Consider the following 20,463-nt stretch of genomic DNA (forward strand, 5'->3'; position numbering starts at 1 on the left):
TCGGGGACAGAAGGTTCTGGAGCTCTGGGGACAGGGCTGCAGGTGGCCTCTAAGGTGACTGCTTTGTGGAGGAATTCCAGGCATTTCTATTTTAATCTCACTTTGCCTGGCACGCTTGCAGTTTTGTTATGTTCCTTTTAATTTAATTTTTGTAAAACATCATGAGAGCTGGCGAGGCAGTTTGGAGTACTTACTGGCAGGAGAAGCTGCTTTTTCTCTCAGTGCACTTGGACTCTCTTCTGTAGGAAAGGATTCAGTACTCTCATGCTATGGCTGTGCTTTGCAGTAGAGAACTGTTCTGAGGAAGTCTTCCAAAGTTTAAAGAGCTTTGTAGAGGCAGTAGAAACCTTTTAGGAAATGTTGTACTTTCATTCACGAAATATAAGTCATATTCTGTCTGCCTGTAATGCTATTAAATAAAAGATGTGAGTTATGTGAGCAGTGTTTTAAGTTATGATTGGTAAGAATTACTATCCTTAAAGTGACAAATAGGAAAATGGCTGCTCTGGAAGTTACAAGCCGTTAGCAAATATAGAGGACAATTAGGACTATATTTTCAGTTCTAACTTTGGGAACTCTAAAGCAGTGAAACCCTCTGGATATCTCTGAACCAGTGTGCAGTATGAGCAAACCTGAGTCTTTTGCCATCCCTTTCTGGTGTGACTTGTGTTCTCTAAAACCCCAAACTAGAGCTGTTACAGAAATTCTTTCAAGAAATGGGACCATGGCTGTTTCTTGTCCCATGCAGACAGTAAAAATAATTAGGGCCTTGAAGCAAGAATGAACCAAGCACATAATCTTTAACATCTTTAATGTTGTACTTGTCAAAATAATTTTTGCTTACTCCTGCTTCTGACACTTTACAGTAGCACAGCCTGCCCATTGTTATGTCTGACACAGCAGTTTGCACCTCACACCACTTGTACAACAGCATGCATTCTTCCTTGCAGAGCTGGGCAATGCCTCTTCTGCTCTGAGTTTCAGGGAATTTCCAAGATGCTAGATCAATTACATTCATTTAATTTTGTTGTTTGTTTTTTTTTTAAATTTATTATTTTCATGACTGTCCCCACTGCTTTAAATGTATTTTACTGCTTGTACTGAGCAGAAAAAATTCTTTACTATAATGGAAGACTAGATCATCCCTGAGGTTAAATGAGCCATAAGAAAAGTCAGGTTACTTTTATGAAGTGACATTCTGGACATGATGAACTGAAGAGTTTGGGATTGTGGTTCATCTGTAAGAGAGAGTTGATAGTATTAAGCATTCTTTTCTTTCTTAATAGGAAATTTAAACACTATGCATTAATTATGTTTGTTTTATTTTCCCATAGGATTGTACAGTGTATGAAACAGAAAACAAAATTCTTCACGTGGTAAGTATTCTATTATGGTATTCTCGAGTCCTATGTCATGCCCTTTAATCATTTTTTAAAAAGTATTAAATTCCACTATAGGACAATAAGGTTACTTTTGACTAAATTCATCATGAATCATATCAGTTGCTGAAACTTAAAGTTTTCATAAGTAAAATAAAACTGTTATATATACATATACTTATATGTGCATGTAGTTAAAAAGTCTTTTTAACACAAGCAAGAAGAGAGATCAGCTTGTGTAGACTGTGGCCCATGAAACCAGCTTAGTACTAGCAGGTTGTGCCTCTTCTCAGCCACTTTAATTATTGCCTCAGTAGTCCACATTTCAAACTCCAAAATGTGCTTTCTTTTATAATCGACCTAAAGAAATATAGACTCTACACAAAAATGTTATTAAAACATTTTTTCACCTAAGATAATGTCTTCAAATTCTCTGAAGATTGGAGGATCCCAGAAGGTGATGTGATTAACTTCAGAACCAGAACTATCAAGTCTTTTTACACCTTGCTAAATTGGACATCTTTTTAATTTAAGCCTTAAGAATCAGTTTTCTTCTGGTACCCATGCCTGTTTATCTTTGCATGCAAGGCTGCATCTCACTCTCCCCAACTACAGTTAATTAAGAATACTTCTTTATTTTTCTCAGGTTGTTTTAGAAGCTTTACAATACGATGCGACAGTACACTTTTTGTAGTGTAATACTCTTGCTAGTACTGCTTGCGTAGAATGCTCTCAGTCCATTGCCTATTTGCATTTTTAACTTCTCTGGTCGTCACTGACCCAGAACACTGTAAAAGCCTCCAGCACTCAACAAATCTAATGACTAAAGGGAAATGGAAGAATCTCATGCAAAGTTATCGATTGAATATTGGCCTTTAAGTACTAATACTTTATATTTTCATGGTACGTGAACAAAAAGCTTGTCCTCACAGTAAGATAGAGTTAAAATGTATGGTTTGGGGGAAATCTCGAAGGATTTACAAGTTTAGATAAGCTTTTGACAAGCTCTTACCAAGTGCCTGACATTTTTTTTAGAGCCTTTTACACATACTCTGCTTCCAGCAGGGATTAAAATATATCATAAAACATTGATGTGCTGTTAAATTCAGAAAGCATGCAGTGACTTTTAGGAAGAAAAGCTCTCTATTGCAAACCTGATTCTGAAAAGAACTAAAAGCACCTAAAATCATCTGGGATTTGGAGTATGTATATATATATATATACACAAACATCTTTTAATTTGTGGCTTGTGATTCTATCTGTGTACATCTTCTGGAACTCCATCTTTATGTTACTTTTGACTTTGCTACCTCTTCTCAATGGAAGCTTGAAAATGTAGAAGAGGGAAAAGTTTCAGTTTTATACTTTCCATTTTTAAACTAGTATACAGGACTTTAGAACTTTCTATTTTTTTATGGCAAAAATGTTAGCAAATGTTAATGCATTTTCTCATATTAATAGCACTAGATCAAATGATATTTCCCTGTGCAGTTATTCATAAATTCTCCTCAGTTGTTCCCATCAATACTGTCTCAGCTTTTGCATTATTTATAACTAGTGTCAGGTGTCTGTTGTTCGTGCTGAACTACATTTACAGTAAAGTAATACTTGAAATTATTCCAATATATTATTTTTGAGTATTTTCCCAGCACAGATTTGAAATAACTTTGTGAACTGTGGTGAGATCTTAAGATTCATAAGATTAAATCTGAGTGAAAACTTGTTTACTTTTTATTTAATTTTAAAGCTTCTTTACTGAGAAAGTATTTACATATGACAACTGATAAAATTATAAACGGTACACAAGTAGACTGTGGATTTAATCTGCATTTAATCTGCTTGTATGTTCTTAAGAAGATGTGAAAGCATGAGAGTGCTTTATTTGGAAATAATATTATTTTGATATGACAGTAGTTCAAAAACTGTCTGAAATCATTTGCACGCAACCAGGGTCAGCCAGCAGGTTTTATGTAGAACAGCAGTAAAATACGTTATTTGAGCCAGCCAGTTTCCATATCTGCAGTGTGAGAAGACAAGACCTGAAGTTTTGTTTATGGGTCCTGGCCCAGAGCTTAAACTGCTGGAAACATTCCTGTTATTTTGCTGACCTTTTGATGCAGTCATGCATACCTGAATGTGATGCTTTGCTTCTTGCATCTGGTCCAAAATACAAATGCCACATCCAGTGCTCCAGAGCTGTACTTACATTTCCAGATGAGTAACCATACAGTGAATGGGAATGTAATCTATAAATTCAGTCAGTTAATTTTATCTCTCATGACAACTTTGTTTAACTTGTATGTATAGTGTCAAATGATATATTAGAAATCCTCATGCTTTTGCAAATGACTGAAACAAAACTTCCCTTAAGGGATTTCACTACCGTTTTCTATAATTAGGGAAAATGAGTGCGTAGTCCCTGAAGGAAAATAGATGCATACAGTAAGTTTGACTGCAAGACCACTCTGGAATTCATCTTAAATGCATGCCTTGTCACAGGTTACCCTAAAATCTACCGGCACCCATGACAGGGGTATAGACGGCCTGCAGGGCCGCTATCCCAAAAGGAAAAGAAAACAAGGAAAGAGAAAATAAATACAGCGGCAACGATCTAAGGAGGCACACTTATTTTACTAAATACTATATCGGAATACAGAATAACACAATATAATGCAATATAATTGGAATTAAGGCTAACAAATCAAGTAAAATAAGAGAGAGTGAGTCCCGAAACCGAGAGGCCTACTGTAACTCTAGGCGAAACGGCTGGAACGCTTCCACACACTCCCCCATGGCTGGCAGGATCCGAGAGAACGAGTCCAGCACTGAAGTGAGATTATATAGTCCTGGTCATATGACTGACCGTGGTGCTCCCTGGGACATGTAGTCTTCTTTCTGTGAGCAGCAGATTCGTCAAAATTATCTATGCTTAACATGATGTTATGATGTGGAATACTGATAGTAAAATTACAAAGTTGCAAAACCATGACATTCCACCCCTTATTCTACATCATTACATTATGCTTATTACACACACACACACACACATACATAGTTGTGAGCAATCAGCAACCTTATTTTCTATTTCATGCAAATCCATAAGCTGAAAATAAAACTCCGTAGCTTAACACACTATTATTTACTAACTCGAGAAAATGGCAAAACTGCCAGAAAGAGGAACATGATAACGGTGGAGGGAGAAAAAGGGGAAAGGCAGCACTAGTGGGGCCTCCCCCACATCAAGGTGCACTCATCCTTTCCCTAAGCTACAGGGCCACTGCACGGAGGACTTCTTGGGACTGTCCTCCTCTGTCTCCATCAATCTGGATATCAGGTCAGGAGCCCAGAGCATAAGCAGAGGGGAGAAGCAGACCAGCATCACTGCTGGTGGTATGGCCATCCTCCAAGTCATCTGTTCCGTCCAGTGGAAGAGAAGCATCAAGGAGGGGCTCATCAAGAAACTCCCCAGCAGGTGATCACTGTATCACAGTATTATGCGAGTTGGAAGGGACCTTAGAGGTCATCGAGTCCAACTCCCGGGATTCGAGCCCTCTGTGTAGCAGAGCAGCACTTCTACCACTTGTGCCACAGCGGGGATTCGAACCCAGGCCTCCGGTGTTGCAAGCGGCACTTCTATCACCGCGCCACCGGGGCACACGATTGTGCCAGCAGCTTCACATCCTGGCCTGGAGAGTTCAGCTCCAAACCCTCATAGGGGAACAGTGAACCCAGGCCTCGTGGCTGCGGGATGACCCCCCTCACTGCGGGGTGGCTCACTTGGCACATCCACACCATCCTCACCATGAGCTCCTGCTTCTTGCCCAGGTGACAGGGATAGGAGTGGAACTGCTGGGGCAGTGTCTGGAGTACCATGCCTCCATAGAACTTGCTTCTCCAGCCCTAATATGGTATTTCAGGTGATAGCATGGGGTACTGCGTATGTTTCAAGCCACCCAGTGGTTGCCTCCACCATGGTGAGCACATAACGCTTACCATTGCGAGATCATGGCAAGGTGATATCATCAACCTACCATGCCTCCCCATATTTATATTTTTGCCATCGCCCTTCCCCCCAAAAAGGTTTCCTCCTCTTGGCTTGTTTAATTATGGCGCATATTTCACAGTCATGAATGACCTGAGCAATAGCATGCATAATTAAGTCCACCCCTCGGTCTCTGGACCACTTATATGTTGCATCTCTTGCTTGATGGCCCAAGGTCTCATGGGCCCATCAAGCTAGGAATAATTCGGCCTTGTTCTGCCAGTCCAAGTCTATTTGAGCCACCTCAATTTTGGCAGCTCGATCAACCTGATGGTTATTTTAATGTTCTTCGGTAGCCTTACTCTTAGGCACGTGAGCATCTACATGGCGCACCTTTACAACAATGTTTCTTATTTGGGCAGCAATGTTTTTCCACAGTTCAGCAGCCCAAATAGGTTTACCTCTTTGTCGTTGCCAGTTGTTTTGTTCTCACTGCTGCAACCACCCCCATAAGACATTTGCCACCGTCCATGAATCAGTATAAAGATGAAGCATTGGCCACCTCTCCTGTTCAGCCACATCTAAGGCCACCCCTCATGCCGGACAGCCGGGCCTCCAGCGGGCTGGATGGGGGGCAGCACGACCTCCTGCCCCGTGGCCATAGCAGCGGGTGCCTGCTCAGCCCGGAAGCGCACTAACCCCTTCCAGATATGGAACAGACCCACCGGGGGAGCCGGGACCGGTGTTGTCCGCTTGGGGTTGCGCTGCTCCGCTACAGGCTGCCTCGTCTGGGCTCGGGAAGGAGCCTTGCTCTGACCGGAGGTTGTTACACTCGGACTGGAGGGCGTCGTGCTCAGACTGGAGGGCGTTGCGCTCGGACTGGAGAGTGTTGCACTTGGACTGGAGAGTGTCATGTCCAGACTGGAGGGTGTCACACTCGAACTGGAGAGTGTCACACTCGGACTGGAGAGTGTTACACTCGGACTGAAGGGCGTCTCTCACAGACTGGGGTGCATCTTGCCTGGACCAGAGGGCATCAAGTTCGGACCGGAGGGTGTCACGCTGATATAGGAGGTCATATCTCTCAGCTCTGAGACTCTCCATCTCAGCTCTGAGACTCTCTCTCTCAGCTTCAAAAACTTTTTCCCTCTCTGCCTTTTCAGCTCTGAGACTCTCTCTCTCAGCTTCAAAATTGAATAAGGCCCAATAGGCATTAGCCAGGCCCCAAATCATTTGTGCCTCCTGAGATCTGCCTGTGCCGCAACATTCCTGCCTCAAATATGCGATCAAGCTCTCAGGATTCTTCAAGTGTTCAGGAGTAAAGCTCCATGACGCTGAAGATGTCTGTCTTTTTAAAGTCTCATCAAAGCCTCTCCACACTCCCTGCCACTCAGTATTCTCTGGTTCTGGGGAAGACTTCCTCAGAATGTTATAAATCCAGATACTGAGTGAGATTAATAAAATAACCAACAGTATGTTCAGGGAAATTAACAGTGTGGTCAAATGGGCATTCAAAAACTGCATAATGGATTCAGGGAAGGGACAAGGAGCATGCAGTCCCCTGAAAAGCAGTTTTACAAGCAGTTTTAACAGAGCACACATTTTTTTTTTTCCTCTCTTCTATAACGAGATAGCAGAGCTAAAAGTTTACAAAATATTCCGGGGTATTGGCAGTCCGCCTGGACTTTCAAGGTCAAGCTCCCAGGTGCAGAAACGTAAACTTCAGATAGCTCCTTAATGAAAAAAAAACTCGTAGCTCTGTAAAAAACTAAAAGGACAGCAGGAAAAACAGCAGCTTTTGCAGTTTTTGCCCACTTTTGCCCCTTTTTGCCCAAATTTCTTGGCAATCTGCCCGCATTCTCCACCAATTATGTCACAGGTTACCCTAAAATCTACCGGCACCCATGACAGGGGTATAGACGGCCTGCAGGGCCGCTATCCCAAAAGGAAAAGAAAACAAGGAAAGAGAAAATAAATACAGCGGCAACGATCTAAGGAGGCACACTTATTTTACTAAATACTATATCGGAATACAGAATAACACAATATAATGCAATATAATTGGAATTAAGGCTAACAAATCAAGTAAAATAAGAGAGAGTGAGTCCCGAAACCGAGAGGCCTACTGTAACTCTAGGCGAAACGGCTGGAACGCTTCCACACACTCCCCCATGGCTGGCAGGATCCGAGAGAACGAGTCCAGCACTGAAGTGAGATTATATAGTCCTGGTCATATGACTGACCGTGGTGCTCCCTGGGACATGTAGTCTTCTTTCTGTGAGCAGCAGATTCGTCAAAATTATCTATGCTTAACATGATGTTATGATGTGGAATACTGATAGTAAAATTACAAAGTTGCAAAACCATGACATGCCTTCAGACTAGGTTCAAATATTTTGGGACATATTCTTTTTGAACGCTTTAAACTTGGTCTTTACACATTAAGATTCTCCAAGAGTCCAGATCAACTTCTTTCTAATCCACACACTTAAGGGTTTTAGTTAATAGATTTAATTTGTCATTATCACCACCTTAGAAATATGGTTCCTATTTTGAAGGTGTCTGTGGATTCACACACTTCACAAGTGGATTTTGCAGGCTTCACTCTATTTCCATTTAATTTATTATGGTTTCTTATAATAACAGACCAGATTAAGTTCATCAAGCATTTTCTTAAAGTATGTTTGGGTATTTTTGATGCATGAATGCTCTCAGTACACAGTATAACCTTTTGTTCAAAAGTACTGTACAGGCATTTTATTGGCACAGATACTTTTTGTCATTCTATGCTCTTGATCTTAACTTCCCAATACTTCACAACTTCAATTCTTGACAACCTGTAGTTTTTAGGAGAGAAATAAACTGTTTATTCTCAGATTGTTCTCAGGCATAAGAACACTGCCAGTAGTTTCAGTTAAATACAAGGAATTATATTTTTCTTTGACTTATTTTCCTTTGTAGTGTAAAACCTTGTCTGGAATTTGTGACCACATCATTTCACTCTCATCTGATTCTCTGGTGTCACAGTCAGCGCATCTAGAGGTAGTTCATCTCACCAGCATCATGCCTAGTGAAGGTTTGGTAAGTACCAAAGGAGTTTAAGTATTAGAGTACAAGCCTCATATCTTTATTTTATAAAAGTACAGTTCAAGAAATGAGAATGTATTTTCATTCATATCCTGCTATTATATTTATTTGATTTCTTTTAGTAAGCTGAATATGTTTTCTGAAAGTAGTTTAATTAGCATTTATGCAAATAAAAGGATTGTAGTCAGTATCATTGTCAGTTTCATCTGGAGCTTGATGTGCAACTAGTAAACATATGAGCAGCTTGAAAATAAGTTATAGTCTCTTGATAACCCTATTACAGCTTTTGAAATGCACTAAAATAGTAAATTATTATTATTATTATTATTATTTGTATATGTACATATTTGAGCATTCATTGTCATTAGTTAATGTGCTTTGAAAATGATTAGTGGCCGGTAGGTTGTTTTTTTTTTTTTTGCATTAAAATAGTTACATGCCTCCCTTACCATTTGGTAAAATAAAACTTTGATAAATATCACCCCAAAAGCAAAATACATCCCTTATATTCACAAACTGCTGTTCGCTGAGCAGACCAGGTAGGTGTCTTCTCAACATCCCAGTTGCTTTGCATTAGTAATTGGTCATACAATTAAAATTCTCTCCAGAGTTCACAGTGTAATAATTATTTTGCTACCATTTCTTAGTATTACTGTAGTGTTACACTTAGGCAAGGGATTTTTGTGAGGTTTAGGTGTCAGTAGGTAAAGATTTCTGTATCTTTTCCTTAGTTTCCCACTTCACACTGATACATTCTGGTATCGGTAGGCTGTAAGAGGTTTAGATAGGAAAAGTGCTTGGGAACTTAAGATTCTACTGCCAAATTAAAACATGTTCTAGTGTCACTATACACACTGTGTTATGTTTCTTCTTTATATCTGAGTGTTTGTTTTAATTCCCGTTTAGCTGTTTTGTATTATTTCAGTATCTTAGTCTTTATTCTATACTGAATGAACAGCAGCAAAGATGACGTGCAAATTCTCTCAAAGTTACAAGAGCATAATTAGTGAGGTACACATACTGATTTGAGACTGCATTAATACCATAAGTAATTTTTTTTACGATTAAATATATGTAATTTAGTGTTAGATAGGTACAGTTTATAAAGAACACTACAGATCAATAAAATACTTCAACTTTTTGGCATCATACACACTTTTACAATATGTAATCATGAAGACAGACAAATATTATTTGCTGTGATGCATCCGTAATGACCAAATCTCCTGTCTTTTTGGCTTAGTTTCTTCTCTTGTCCAATTAGTGAGTTAATTCAGGGAGATCCAAGAAATGTCAAGTCAGTATCACTTATAGTTTGTCTAATATATATACTGTAACACTGCTGATGCTTTTGACCTGCATTAAGGCTAATACAGTCCTGCACACTAGCAATCTGGATCTCTATGAGTTTCCTTTCAATCCAGAAACATTCAACTGGCTTCTTGGATGTGATTAGTACACTCTCAAAGCAATTTATCATAAAGTCTCAGGGTTTGATTTAATCCTTTATGACACTGGTTACCAAAATGAGACTTCTTGGTTGCACTGTCATGGGCAGTCAAATGGCCTGTAGTTTCCTCCAAACTGCCCTCTTTTCCAGTGGAACATCAAGCAGAGCCTGTGCTTTGCCCATGCAGTAGAATAGGCTCTGTCACTAGGTGAAAGTGCTGTGGTGTACATACTCAACCATCTGCAATGTACCAGTACTTTTATAGCTAACACAACTGCAGTAAGTGGGTGCTGCTGATGGAGGATGTGAGATAAGCATTGCAATCAAATTTGCCCGTTTAAATTTTTTTTGAGCTGAAGCGAAATCACTGTGAATTGACTGACTTTTCTGTGCCTAATTGTGAATGCACTATAACATGGTAGGTTGGAAAGTTCTTTATAATCAATTTTGCTGACACTGTGTTCTGCATAGGAAAAAAACATGAAAAAGAACTATAAATGGGAATAAAAGAAAAATCATGTGAGCAGTAAAACATTAATCAGAATCAAATATAGAACAGAGTAATGAATTACAAATGGCTTTCTCATGATTGTATAGCAGTTTTTTCCACAGGATCTCTACTCCATTCAAGAGAAAAATGAATGCTATTCACTGAATGGAAAGTATTCAGAGTTCCATTTTTATCCTTATCATTCAGTGTAGGGTGTGATGTATTATTTACCACACTTCATCTAAGCTCTGCATTCCCTTCAGTTACCAATTTCATCATGAGAATTTTTTTTATGTGACCCTACTGGATTCTTCACAGACATCAATTAATTTATCCTCAATACATACTTGTGAAAGTGATATTGTAATTTCAGTTTTATAGGTAAGAATCTCATACAGAAAGCAATTTGGGGCAAAATCACCAAAAATCTATTTTTGGAGACTCAATGGGAAGTGCTTACCACATTATACCATTATGTTGTTCAGAAGGCTTGTCACTTTTATAGACTGACTATAAAACACAACTACTCTTGATTTTAAGCATGGGTAAGAATTTATGAGCTACTGAGATCAGCAGCTTCAGCTTTGTGCACAGTTGGCACCTGGAAAATGAATGTTTGTTACTTTTGGTGAAAAATCTGTTCTAAACAGATAGCTCAGACTTATATAAGAATTCAGTTATCTACAATAAAATCCAGTTTTATTAATTGCGAGTTTTTATTTGCAACACTTCATTTGCAAAACAGTTTTTATTATACATTTTCTAATCTGTTCAGCAAATGAATCTGACATCCCATAGATATGGCATAAACTTAAATATAAACTGAATTAATTTCCAGGTTTAAATAAATACCATATCCTTAATCATTTTCAGAAAAGGATTGTGTTTTGTACGAAAATGTACCTTCATTGATAGTGTTTTCTAAATTTCTTTACATGTTATTATGAGCTCAGTAGTCTATTTTTATTCTAAAATGTCTTTTTCAGCCTCCTTTATTTAAAAATAATCTCATGTCAAGCATTCCCTAGAAGAAACTCTTTTCTGATAGTTCAATGGCTGCTTGTCTGACAAAATACTTTGCACTGAGATGTACATGTTGAAAGATACTGTGGCAAATACCAAAACCCTCTCCATATATTCTCTATTACATTCTGAAGTAACTTTCAACATTGCTGAACAGCCTCCTCTGAACTGTAATAGTAGGCATGTTAATACAGTTTATGTCTGAGTTTGTCAGCTGTGACTGTATAAAAACAGAGTGAACATGCATGGGTGTTTATGAACTGAAATAAAAACACTAACTGCGTGATCTAATGAAATGACCTTATAAAATTAATAAATGCAAACATTCATAACAAGGCAACGTACAAAGAGAACGAACATCCACAGTGAGCATTATCTAAACTGGTATTTCAAAAGCAATAAAATTAAGCTGTATAACCTGTATTAGCTTTTATTTTTAAGATTTAAGGAAAGTGAAGCTTATCTGAAAATTTATTAGTTAATACTAAGGTAGAAGCCACATTTTGTCATAATGAAAAGTCACAATGGATTCTGTTGGAGCAGGTTTCACAGAGCTTCATCTAGTCAACTTTTGATCATCTCCAAGGTCAGATATTCCTCTTTAGGCAGCCAGTTCCAGAGCTGCATCACCCTCAGGGTTTCAAAAAAATAAAAGTAAAACCAAAAATAAAATTGTTTTTCTGCAAAGCTCCAACTTGAATCTCTTACTTCTCATGCTCCCATCTCATGCTTTCAGAACGAGTTTGGCTCTGAATTCTCTGCAGCCTTGCAATTTATGTAGCTGTAGAGAGCAAGACAATCTTGCCTTTGTAAAATGTTACTATTTTTTTTTAGGCTAACAACTAGCCTGCAGATCTTCATTAACTTTCAGGAATCTTGAAATCAGTTCCTGAACAAAATGTTCTTTCTCATTTGCTGGAGGCTCTAAACTTCCATTTTGACAGTGCAAGGTGATGCAGAATTATTGAAAGGATAATGAATCAGCAGTACAATGTATCAATTAGATTAATTAGATTTCAAAATTTGATGTATAACCACAAAATACAGAGAGACGTGAAGCTATGACCTTACTCGTGATAGGTAAGAATGCAAGCAATTGAGTCTTGCTGACATTTAAGGCTCGGTGTACATGTGTGTGCACGCATGTATAGATAGATAGGTACCTACTTAGGTTGTCTCTCTGTATCTCATCAATCAACTCCTTGAAGCAGAATTCTTGCTGGACTAATTACAAAACTCCTATTAGCTCACCAAGCTCATTTTTTCTACATAACTTGGCAATGTGAGCAGTGGCTCATGTATTTTCTAAGTCACATTGTTTCCTTTTTATTGAACCTCTGAAAAGAGGGCATATAATTTTAAAGACTATTTGTGTTTATTGTTTCAGTTTTGATACTTCTCTTATGCCAGTAGCAATAAAGAGAGGTTATGTTAAATGTTTCAAATACTGAATTGTATAAAGATTTTATGCTGAGACTTGGGCTTGACACCAAATTCTATCCAAGAACTTCTTTCAAATTTAAAAATGCATACTATGTATAACAGGCAATGATACAAAAGTGTTTAACATAGCAAATGCTATTCACACATGATATATTCCAGACATCAAAAATGGTACCATTCTTAAACTGAAACAGACATACATATTACTGTATTATCACGCAAACAATGTTTGTTTCTCACAAGTATTAATTGCCTTTTTGCCTCTTTTCAGGGGATGTATATCAAATCAACATATGATGGGCTGCATGTAATCACAGGAACAACTGAAAATGTAAGCTTGCTTAGCCTGAAGGACTTATGTCATGCATGCAAGTATTCTCTGTATATTTGCAGTGATTTTTTTTTAATATCAAAACCTGAAGTAAACCAAGGCACTTCTTATCAATACTGTCTTATTTATTTATTTTACACATACTATGTCACCTTCTTAAAAATTTGAAAATGGTGGAAATAGATGTAGAAAAATATCTGTGATGAAGTAACTAATCATAAAAGACAAAAATATTGAACTTCTGTGCTCAGTGGTTCCAGTCAAAACATTGCAGTCAGTGATAAGCATATTGCAACACATAAATCAGCATGGCTGATTGTTATTCTTGTCATACTGTTCAGTTTATCTGTGAAGTAGCTTCTTGTTACTTAACTTGCAGTTCATAATTACAAATTTGAAAAAATGATTTCACTTCAACTTCTGCAATACAATTTTTATGACTGACTTGATAATAGGACCCACCCCCTCTGTTTTCCACATAGCTCATGTTTTAGTCACAAAGATTTTATTCAGCCTTGGAACTGTTTAAAAGTGAATAACTGGATAAATTAGAAGTTGAAATTTCATAAAGCTGGTATTGAAACTGAGCAATGCCCAAGGAACATGAAATTTACATTGTGCAGCTAGCCATGTGGGTCCAAAATATCACATATCATGTAATATGGATATTTTGTTTTCCTTGTTTTGTATAAATCAGTATGGGTTTTGTCACTCATTTCCTGAGATATTAGAGGACCAGGGAAAGCCTGATTATTTATTTTTCACAGTTTATGACAAATGTAATGTAAATTAAAATTTATTTACTTACTTACACTAACACCATTGATAGCATTTAGAAGTCATAAGAATTTATAAATATAGATGTAAAAAGTATATATTGACTCTGGAAACCTATGAACTCTTGATCATGTTGCAGCCACAGAACAAATAACACTTCCTATAATTAAAATACTTGTTCATTGTAATTTACGTAGAAATATGGAGCAGTTTGTAGGAAAAACATATAACTGAAATTCCTGGGAGGAGATAAAAATTAACCAGGCATTAAAACCCTAAAACTTTTTGTGTCTTGTCTGTGTAAGGTTTTTTTGTTAAAAGAGCACTAAGAAGTTGTTTGGTTGTTATTTTGTTTTATTTTTTCTTACAGTGTAATCACATGTGCAGTTAAACCAGCTTCAAAGACATTTAATTTCTGGCATTTCAGCAAATTGATTTTTCATTCCTTTTGAAGGGATAATTGACCTCAATACCAGTGCTTAATTTTAAAAGATAATAATTAGCTCAGCCTTGTCAAAGTCAGGAAAGGACCTAGAAAAAAAAAGAAAAAAAAAAAAAGAACCAGGCCTCTGCTTTCTCAACTAATGTCAACTGAAGTTAAATGCATTATGAATAGTGAAATTTGCTTCCATTTCCTGCTTACTTTTCTTTCACAGGTTAAAGCAATCAAATGTATGTTCATGTTGAATTCTAGACATGGAAGCAGAATATCTTTCTGTTATAAGTTTAGTTCTGTATCAAGAGCAGTCTGCCAAAATTCTGTGTTTCCACTAGAAAAGATAAATTGATGCTAGAGACAGGCAGTTTTTGGCTAGAAAATATATAGGCAAAATCCTTTTTCTTTTGGTGTGGGAGGACTAAGATGTCAGGAAATGACAGCAGGTTGCAATAGCCAGGCAGTTTAGCTGAAGGGCTGGACTTCTGCTACACAAGATAGAGAAACCCCTGTGAAAGAACAAGCAGAGATCAAGCAGGTGAGTGGTTAGCGAACAGCTCATGAAGGGAGACTAAAATGATAAGCAAGGAGAAGGCTGGAGGTGAAAGCTTGGAATAGTACATATAACATTTGGAATCAGTGTCAAATATTGTCTGTTTGCCCTACTGGCTTGTTATTTATTACTTATTGAATAATTAATGATGTTTCCTACTACTCCCTAGCAACTGTGTAGATGGCAAAATCTACTGATTAGTCAGCAGGTGGTCACTATCAGAGAGTGTTTGAGTTCCTCGTAGATTGTCTCTGAATTGTGTTTATGTGACACAATTTTAGCAGTAGGGTTTGTAGGGTAGTCCTGTAAGAAGAGTTTGGAAGCTGCTCACTGTCAGATATGAGCCAGTTCCAGGCAGCTTCAAAAGTCACTGGCCTTAGCTCAGTTGTGTCTCTTTACTTACATGTTTAAGAAAGCTTAGTTTTCCCGTGATGGTAATTGGTGTGTGATCACTCTGCCCTGATCTAAACCCCTGAGCTTTTTAATTGTATTTTCTTCCCATTCTGCTGAGGACATGGAGTGAACAAGCACCTGTGTGATGTTTGCCAACCTATCAAGGTTAAACCATAACAATCTCTTTAGTATTCTGTTTAGAAGCAATTGTAGTCATTTTCTGTCCAATGGCTGCTTCGTTTTTTGTTACGTTGTTTCATGTTGCCCTTATTACTTCTATTTGTTTATAATATTCATCCTCATAGTGGAAAAAAAATGAGAGCTGTGATTTGTGGTTGGAGTAGATTGCCAACAGAACAGCTCTTGCCAGTTTTCTGGAAGTTTTGACTGGTAGGCAGTGAGGTCATGCTTATAAGCCTCTTCAAGTCACCTTTAGTGCAGGTAGATCTTTTCTACTGTCACATTTCTTGATGTGCTGTTGTCCATGTTCAGGTGGTTTGCAGGACAGTGAAATTGAATGCATTGTAATATGATCAGAAGAAGCTTTTTTTATTGTAAGGTAGTTTTTCTAGTCAGATCCAAAATCATGGGAGTGGAGTAATATTATATATACTGAAGAGCCAGACTGTGGAGGATGTAATACATTTTCAATTACCATTTTGTATTCATATAGTTAATCTAGTAATGTCTTAAAATTGATGGAGCTGTAGGATATTTCCTGAGTATTTGCAGTGACTTAAGCAGAAAACCTGTTCTATAAAAGTCTGCATTAGGCCTGCTTTTTTTGTTACGTATGTGTTTTTCCCAGCCCTGTCCCTGGATGTGCTGTAGTTCAGTATTTGTTGGCTTGACAGATTCACTGCTATGTGATGTGAATTCACCCAGTGAATTCCAAGCAAGGTTGGAACAGCTCATGGCCTGATACTCCCCCCCGAGAGGTAAAGAAGCTAAAATAGTTCAAACAGTCAAAAAGGTTGTTTGTCACCTTGGGAAGTAGGATTTGAGATTACTTCATCACTAAATGGCCATCTGTTACAAAAAAAAAAAAAAGTTGCTCCTCACAGATACAGTTTTTAATATAATAAATTATTGTTATTTGATAATAATACTTCTCTGGGCAGAGTTTTCTCGCCTCTTTGCCCATTCATGCTTTTCATCCATGCTCTTCCCTCATGTTCCTCTACCTCAAATATAAAGTTAATTTTTATCTCCTGTCCTTAGTCTCCTGCTGACCAGTGCAAGAAAATCCATGCTGGTGATGAGGTGATTCAAGTCAACCATCAAACTGTGGTAAGTACTCTGGAGGTTCTGCTCTGCAGATTTTGCCTGTTCCCACTGCTAAAAGTATAATAACTTTTACTAGGAAACTTTGCCAAAGTGGATCACTCTTCATGGCTTTTAAAATATCATAATCATTGCTTACACTTTAAAAAGGCAGAAATTATCATTAATTAACCTGCAAGAATCATCTCCACAAAGTGGAGACTAAATATTTCTGTTCCCCTTTTTCTTTTATTTTCTGTTTCCCCAAACTTTTATTCAATACTTTATTCACTTTTTAATTCAAGTGTCACATCTTCATTCCCTCTAAAATAAAAATCCAGCAACACTTTGTACTGATTTATAACCAGTTATGAGGGAATCCTATTTACCTTTTACCCTATTCCTGAGCTGAAAGAAAATGTCTCTCTAACGTGACACTGTTCAGTTTATATCATGTGAATAAGCAGCTTATTTTACATTTAAATATTTCCTGGATTTTTAGACTTTTCAAGATTCTTTGAATATTATTTTAAATATATGTATCCAATGAAATCTACTGTCTCCAGTAGCATGATTGTTTTCCATAGGGACCATACTTAAATCATTATAAGATGGAAATTTATTTAATGTTACACTACTCTGTCAAGTATAAATCCTGTTTTTTAAAAAAATCCATTCTGAAAATGATTATATGTAGTCATTCTGTATTACCATTAGTGAAAATACTTCCCTGATTAGGTATATAGGTTCTAATCCTGCAACTGACTACTGGCATAATCTCATCTAATTCTGACTAAACAAGGTCGATATATTTTCTGGATAAATTCATGTTTGTTCATTCACCATGATAATTTGATTTTTCACAACATCCAGTGATGTTCCCATAACCCGTAATAAGTTGTTCCAGTCATTAATTATTCTCACTGCTGAGTGGGGTGTCATTTTATTTGTATTATGCTTCTAGTCCTTTGATCTTGACACATTTATATCTATTTTACTGGAGATCCCATTTCTTGTGTAGATATTTTCAGAGTGTAATCAAATTAACTTTTCATCTTTTTTTTTTTTTTTTTTGATAACCAAAATAATTTGAGCACTTTCAGATTTTCATCATAATGCATTACTCACTTTGTTTAAATTCCCAGCTGTAATACTTTGCATATTTAACACTGAGTCACTGCTCTACAGGAAAAATAAATTCATAGACAAGGCAATACACCTGTGCCAAAATAGCACAAATGAGACTATTTTAGTGTAACCACTAACTTGCTGTTTGCCATTTTTTAAAGGCTACTGCTCATTTCTCTTCAGGCAAAATTGAAATTAAAAGAACACCTGGATTTATTCTCTATAAAATAAAAACTGTAATTTCAATTGAAATTTGTCTCTTTCCATTGGGGGGTCCATTTGAAGAGAGGAATCACTAACCATTTTGAAACTGTGAGAGAAGTAAGCTTTTAAATAGGTTTAGGATGTAGAGTGGAAAATAGCTATACTGTCCCCACATTCCAGTGGAGTCAGCACAGATAACAGCCCTTCTAATCCTGGAGGCATTTCTCTGGGGTTGTAAAGCTATAGCAGAGGATTAAGTATGCTGACAATGTCAGTCCATTGAATTGCTGTATGTGTGGAGTTAAGTATTTTCGGATTGGTGTGACTGGAATGTTGTGGCTGTATGTCTTCAAAATAATTCTTGTTGCTTAAAATTTATATCATTATTTTATATAAAGCATATCTGAATTAAGAAGTATCTGATTGCTAAAGGTAAAAATATTAATACTTTTTTTTTTCCTGAAATCAGCTGTATTAGCAAGTATATTAACCATATTAACAAAACAATGCAACTTGCTTTACTTTTCAAATGATTTTTCAGTGTAGATGAAAATTTAAGTGGGTTCATAAAAGTATCAAAGCAAAGCTGCTTACAAATTATATAATGCAACAGTTGAGTAAGAAATAAAAGATTTACCACATGGAATTTGCTCTAACCAAAGAACACTCTGTTATACAATTACGAAGATCAAAGAAAAAATAATAGTACTTTAGGCAAGAAATTAATTAAATCAGTCGACTCACCACTAGCTGTTAAGATCACTTAATCATTATCCAATTTCCTTATTTGCTTTTTTGCTTATTAGATTTTAATAAAACACCACAAGATACTTGGAAAAATAAATTACATGTTCTTAAATACATTAACTCTTTTTGTAGCTCATCAGTAAAAACAGGCACTAATTCTGCCACTATCTTGAGAATTTCTAGTTTCCTTTTTTTATAAAATTAAACATAAGTCATTTATATGTTATTGTGCTTTTATTTGTTTATAAAAATTGCAATTACACCATAAGTTCTGTGAAATACATCTATTCTGCTGTTAGCTGAAATAAAAGGAAAGCAAATTTCATTTTGTCTTAACTTTTGTTAAAGATTTTGTTTGTTTTTTGTTTTTTGTTTTTTGTTTTTGTTTTTTTTAATAGGTGGGAATTGATTCATTAATCAAAAGATTAGGACAGTCATGCAGTGAAAATAGGGTAAAATTAGTGCTAAGAAATACTCATTTCTTTCCATTTTCCATAACATGAATCATATAAAATGTTGGACAGTTAGAAGAAAGACAGTCATAAAAAACAGAGAAATACATACCTTTTCAGATTGGAAGCAAAGTTGAAAAATGAAGGCCCAATAATCTATATCTAAGTTTGCTAAAGACAACAACACTTCAATTGCATGTTCCTAAGCACAGGTTTTAAATGAACTTTCTGCTTTAGGATAACTTTGTATGTTGTTGAAATGTGAAGAGGAAAACTTACTAGCAAATACTATAGAAGGATTTACAGAGAAAAGGATGATTAAAGACATGTAGAAAAAGGCATGTTAGATGAAATACAATACACATTTATGAAGCATAAATGATTAATGTTCTACCTTTGATCATTTTTCAGACAGCAGAAATCTTACAGATCCAAACAAATACTGATCTAACTATGTGACCATCTGTAAAATATTTGATCTACTTTGGTACACAGAAGTATTATATTAACTAGGGAAAAATGAGTTTTCAGAAAACCAAGAACTTTTTTGAAGATTAGAATTTGAAGGTCATTTAATAGGACAGAGAGCAATAATAATGCTTTTAGTAACTCATGTTGAAAGCTAAATGTTACTCAGGAGCAGCTGGCGAGAATCCAGAAGTCAGAATGTAGTAATTAATCCCAAATCGACTCATCACCACGGAGGTGATGTGACTGAAAATGGCAAAGATGAACTCGGAATTAATCAGGAACACGTTTCCAGGGGAAATAGAGTTTTAATGCCATTGTCTTGACATTGGTAATATCTTGTCTGAAATACTGTTCAGGTCATTTGCAGTCATCAAAGGTGAATTTACATATGAACATTTAAAAATGTAATGGAGGCAAAGACGATGAATATAGTGTCTCAGATGAAGGGATTCTTTAGTTCCAATTTTTTAAGGACTTTAATTTGGTTAACTTAGCCAGCTGGGCCTGAGAGGAAATAGAATTCTTCTGCCTTAACAGGTAGCGGCTATACAGGTCAGGAAAGGGAAGGAACAGTTAAAGGCAAAAAATGATGTTGTGGAAGAGCAAACATCCAGACAAACATCTGTAAGTAGATCTGTGGTAAAATCTGAAAGAGATCAGTTTAGGAGGGTGATTGAGGAACTGATGAAAATGATTAACCTGTAGTTGCCTGCAACTACATAGAACAGGAAACAAATGGATGTAGTAGCCTGGAAAGGCTCTTTCTCTTCCAAAACCTTTGCTTTGTTGTGTTTGTTACAGGTATTTGGTACATTATCTCTAAATAGCTATTATGATTATGTAATGTTGATGCA

General features: G+C 36.7%; 1 protein-coding gene across 1 annotated transcript in view; it reads left to right on the forward strand.

Moving 5' to 3' along the window:
* Nucleotides 1-20,463, forward strand: part of LOC140251378 (connector enhancer of kinase suppressor of ras 2-like) — a 177,067-nt gene that overhangs the window by 86,305 nt on the left and 70,299 nt on the right. Inside the window, exons 6-9 of the mRNA XM_072335085.1 lie at nucleotides 1,335-1,376; nucleotides 8,323-8,442; nucleotides 13,126-13,185; nucleotides 16,566-16,634. Of these exons, the coding sequence (XP_072191186.1) occupies nucleotides 1,335-1,376; nucleotides 8,323-8,442; nucleotides 13,126-13,185; nucleotides 16,566-16,634 (291 nt within the window). The remainder of the gene's footprint in view (nucleotides 1-1,334; nucleotides 1,377-8,322; nucleotides 8,443-13,125; nucleotides 13,186-16,565; nucleotides 16,635-20,463) is intronic.

Source organism: Excalfactoria chinensis, chromosome 4 (genome assembly GCF_039878825.1).
Source record: "Excalfactoria chinensis isolate bCotChi1 chromosome 4, bCotChi1.hap2, whole genome shotgun sequence".
Taxonomy (NCBI): Eukaryota; Metazoa; Chordata; class Aves; order Galliformes; family Phasianidae; genus Excalfactoria; species Excalfactoria chinensis.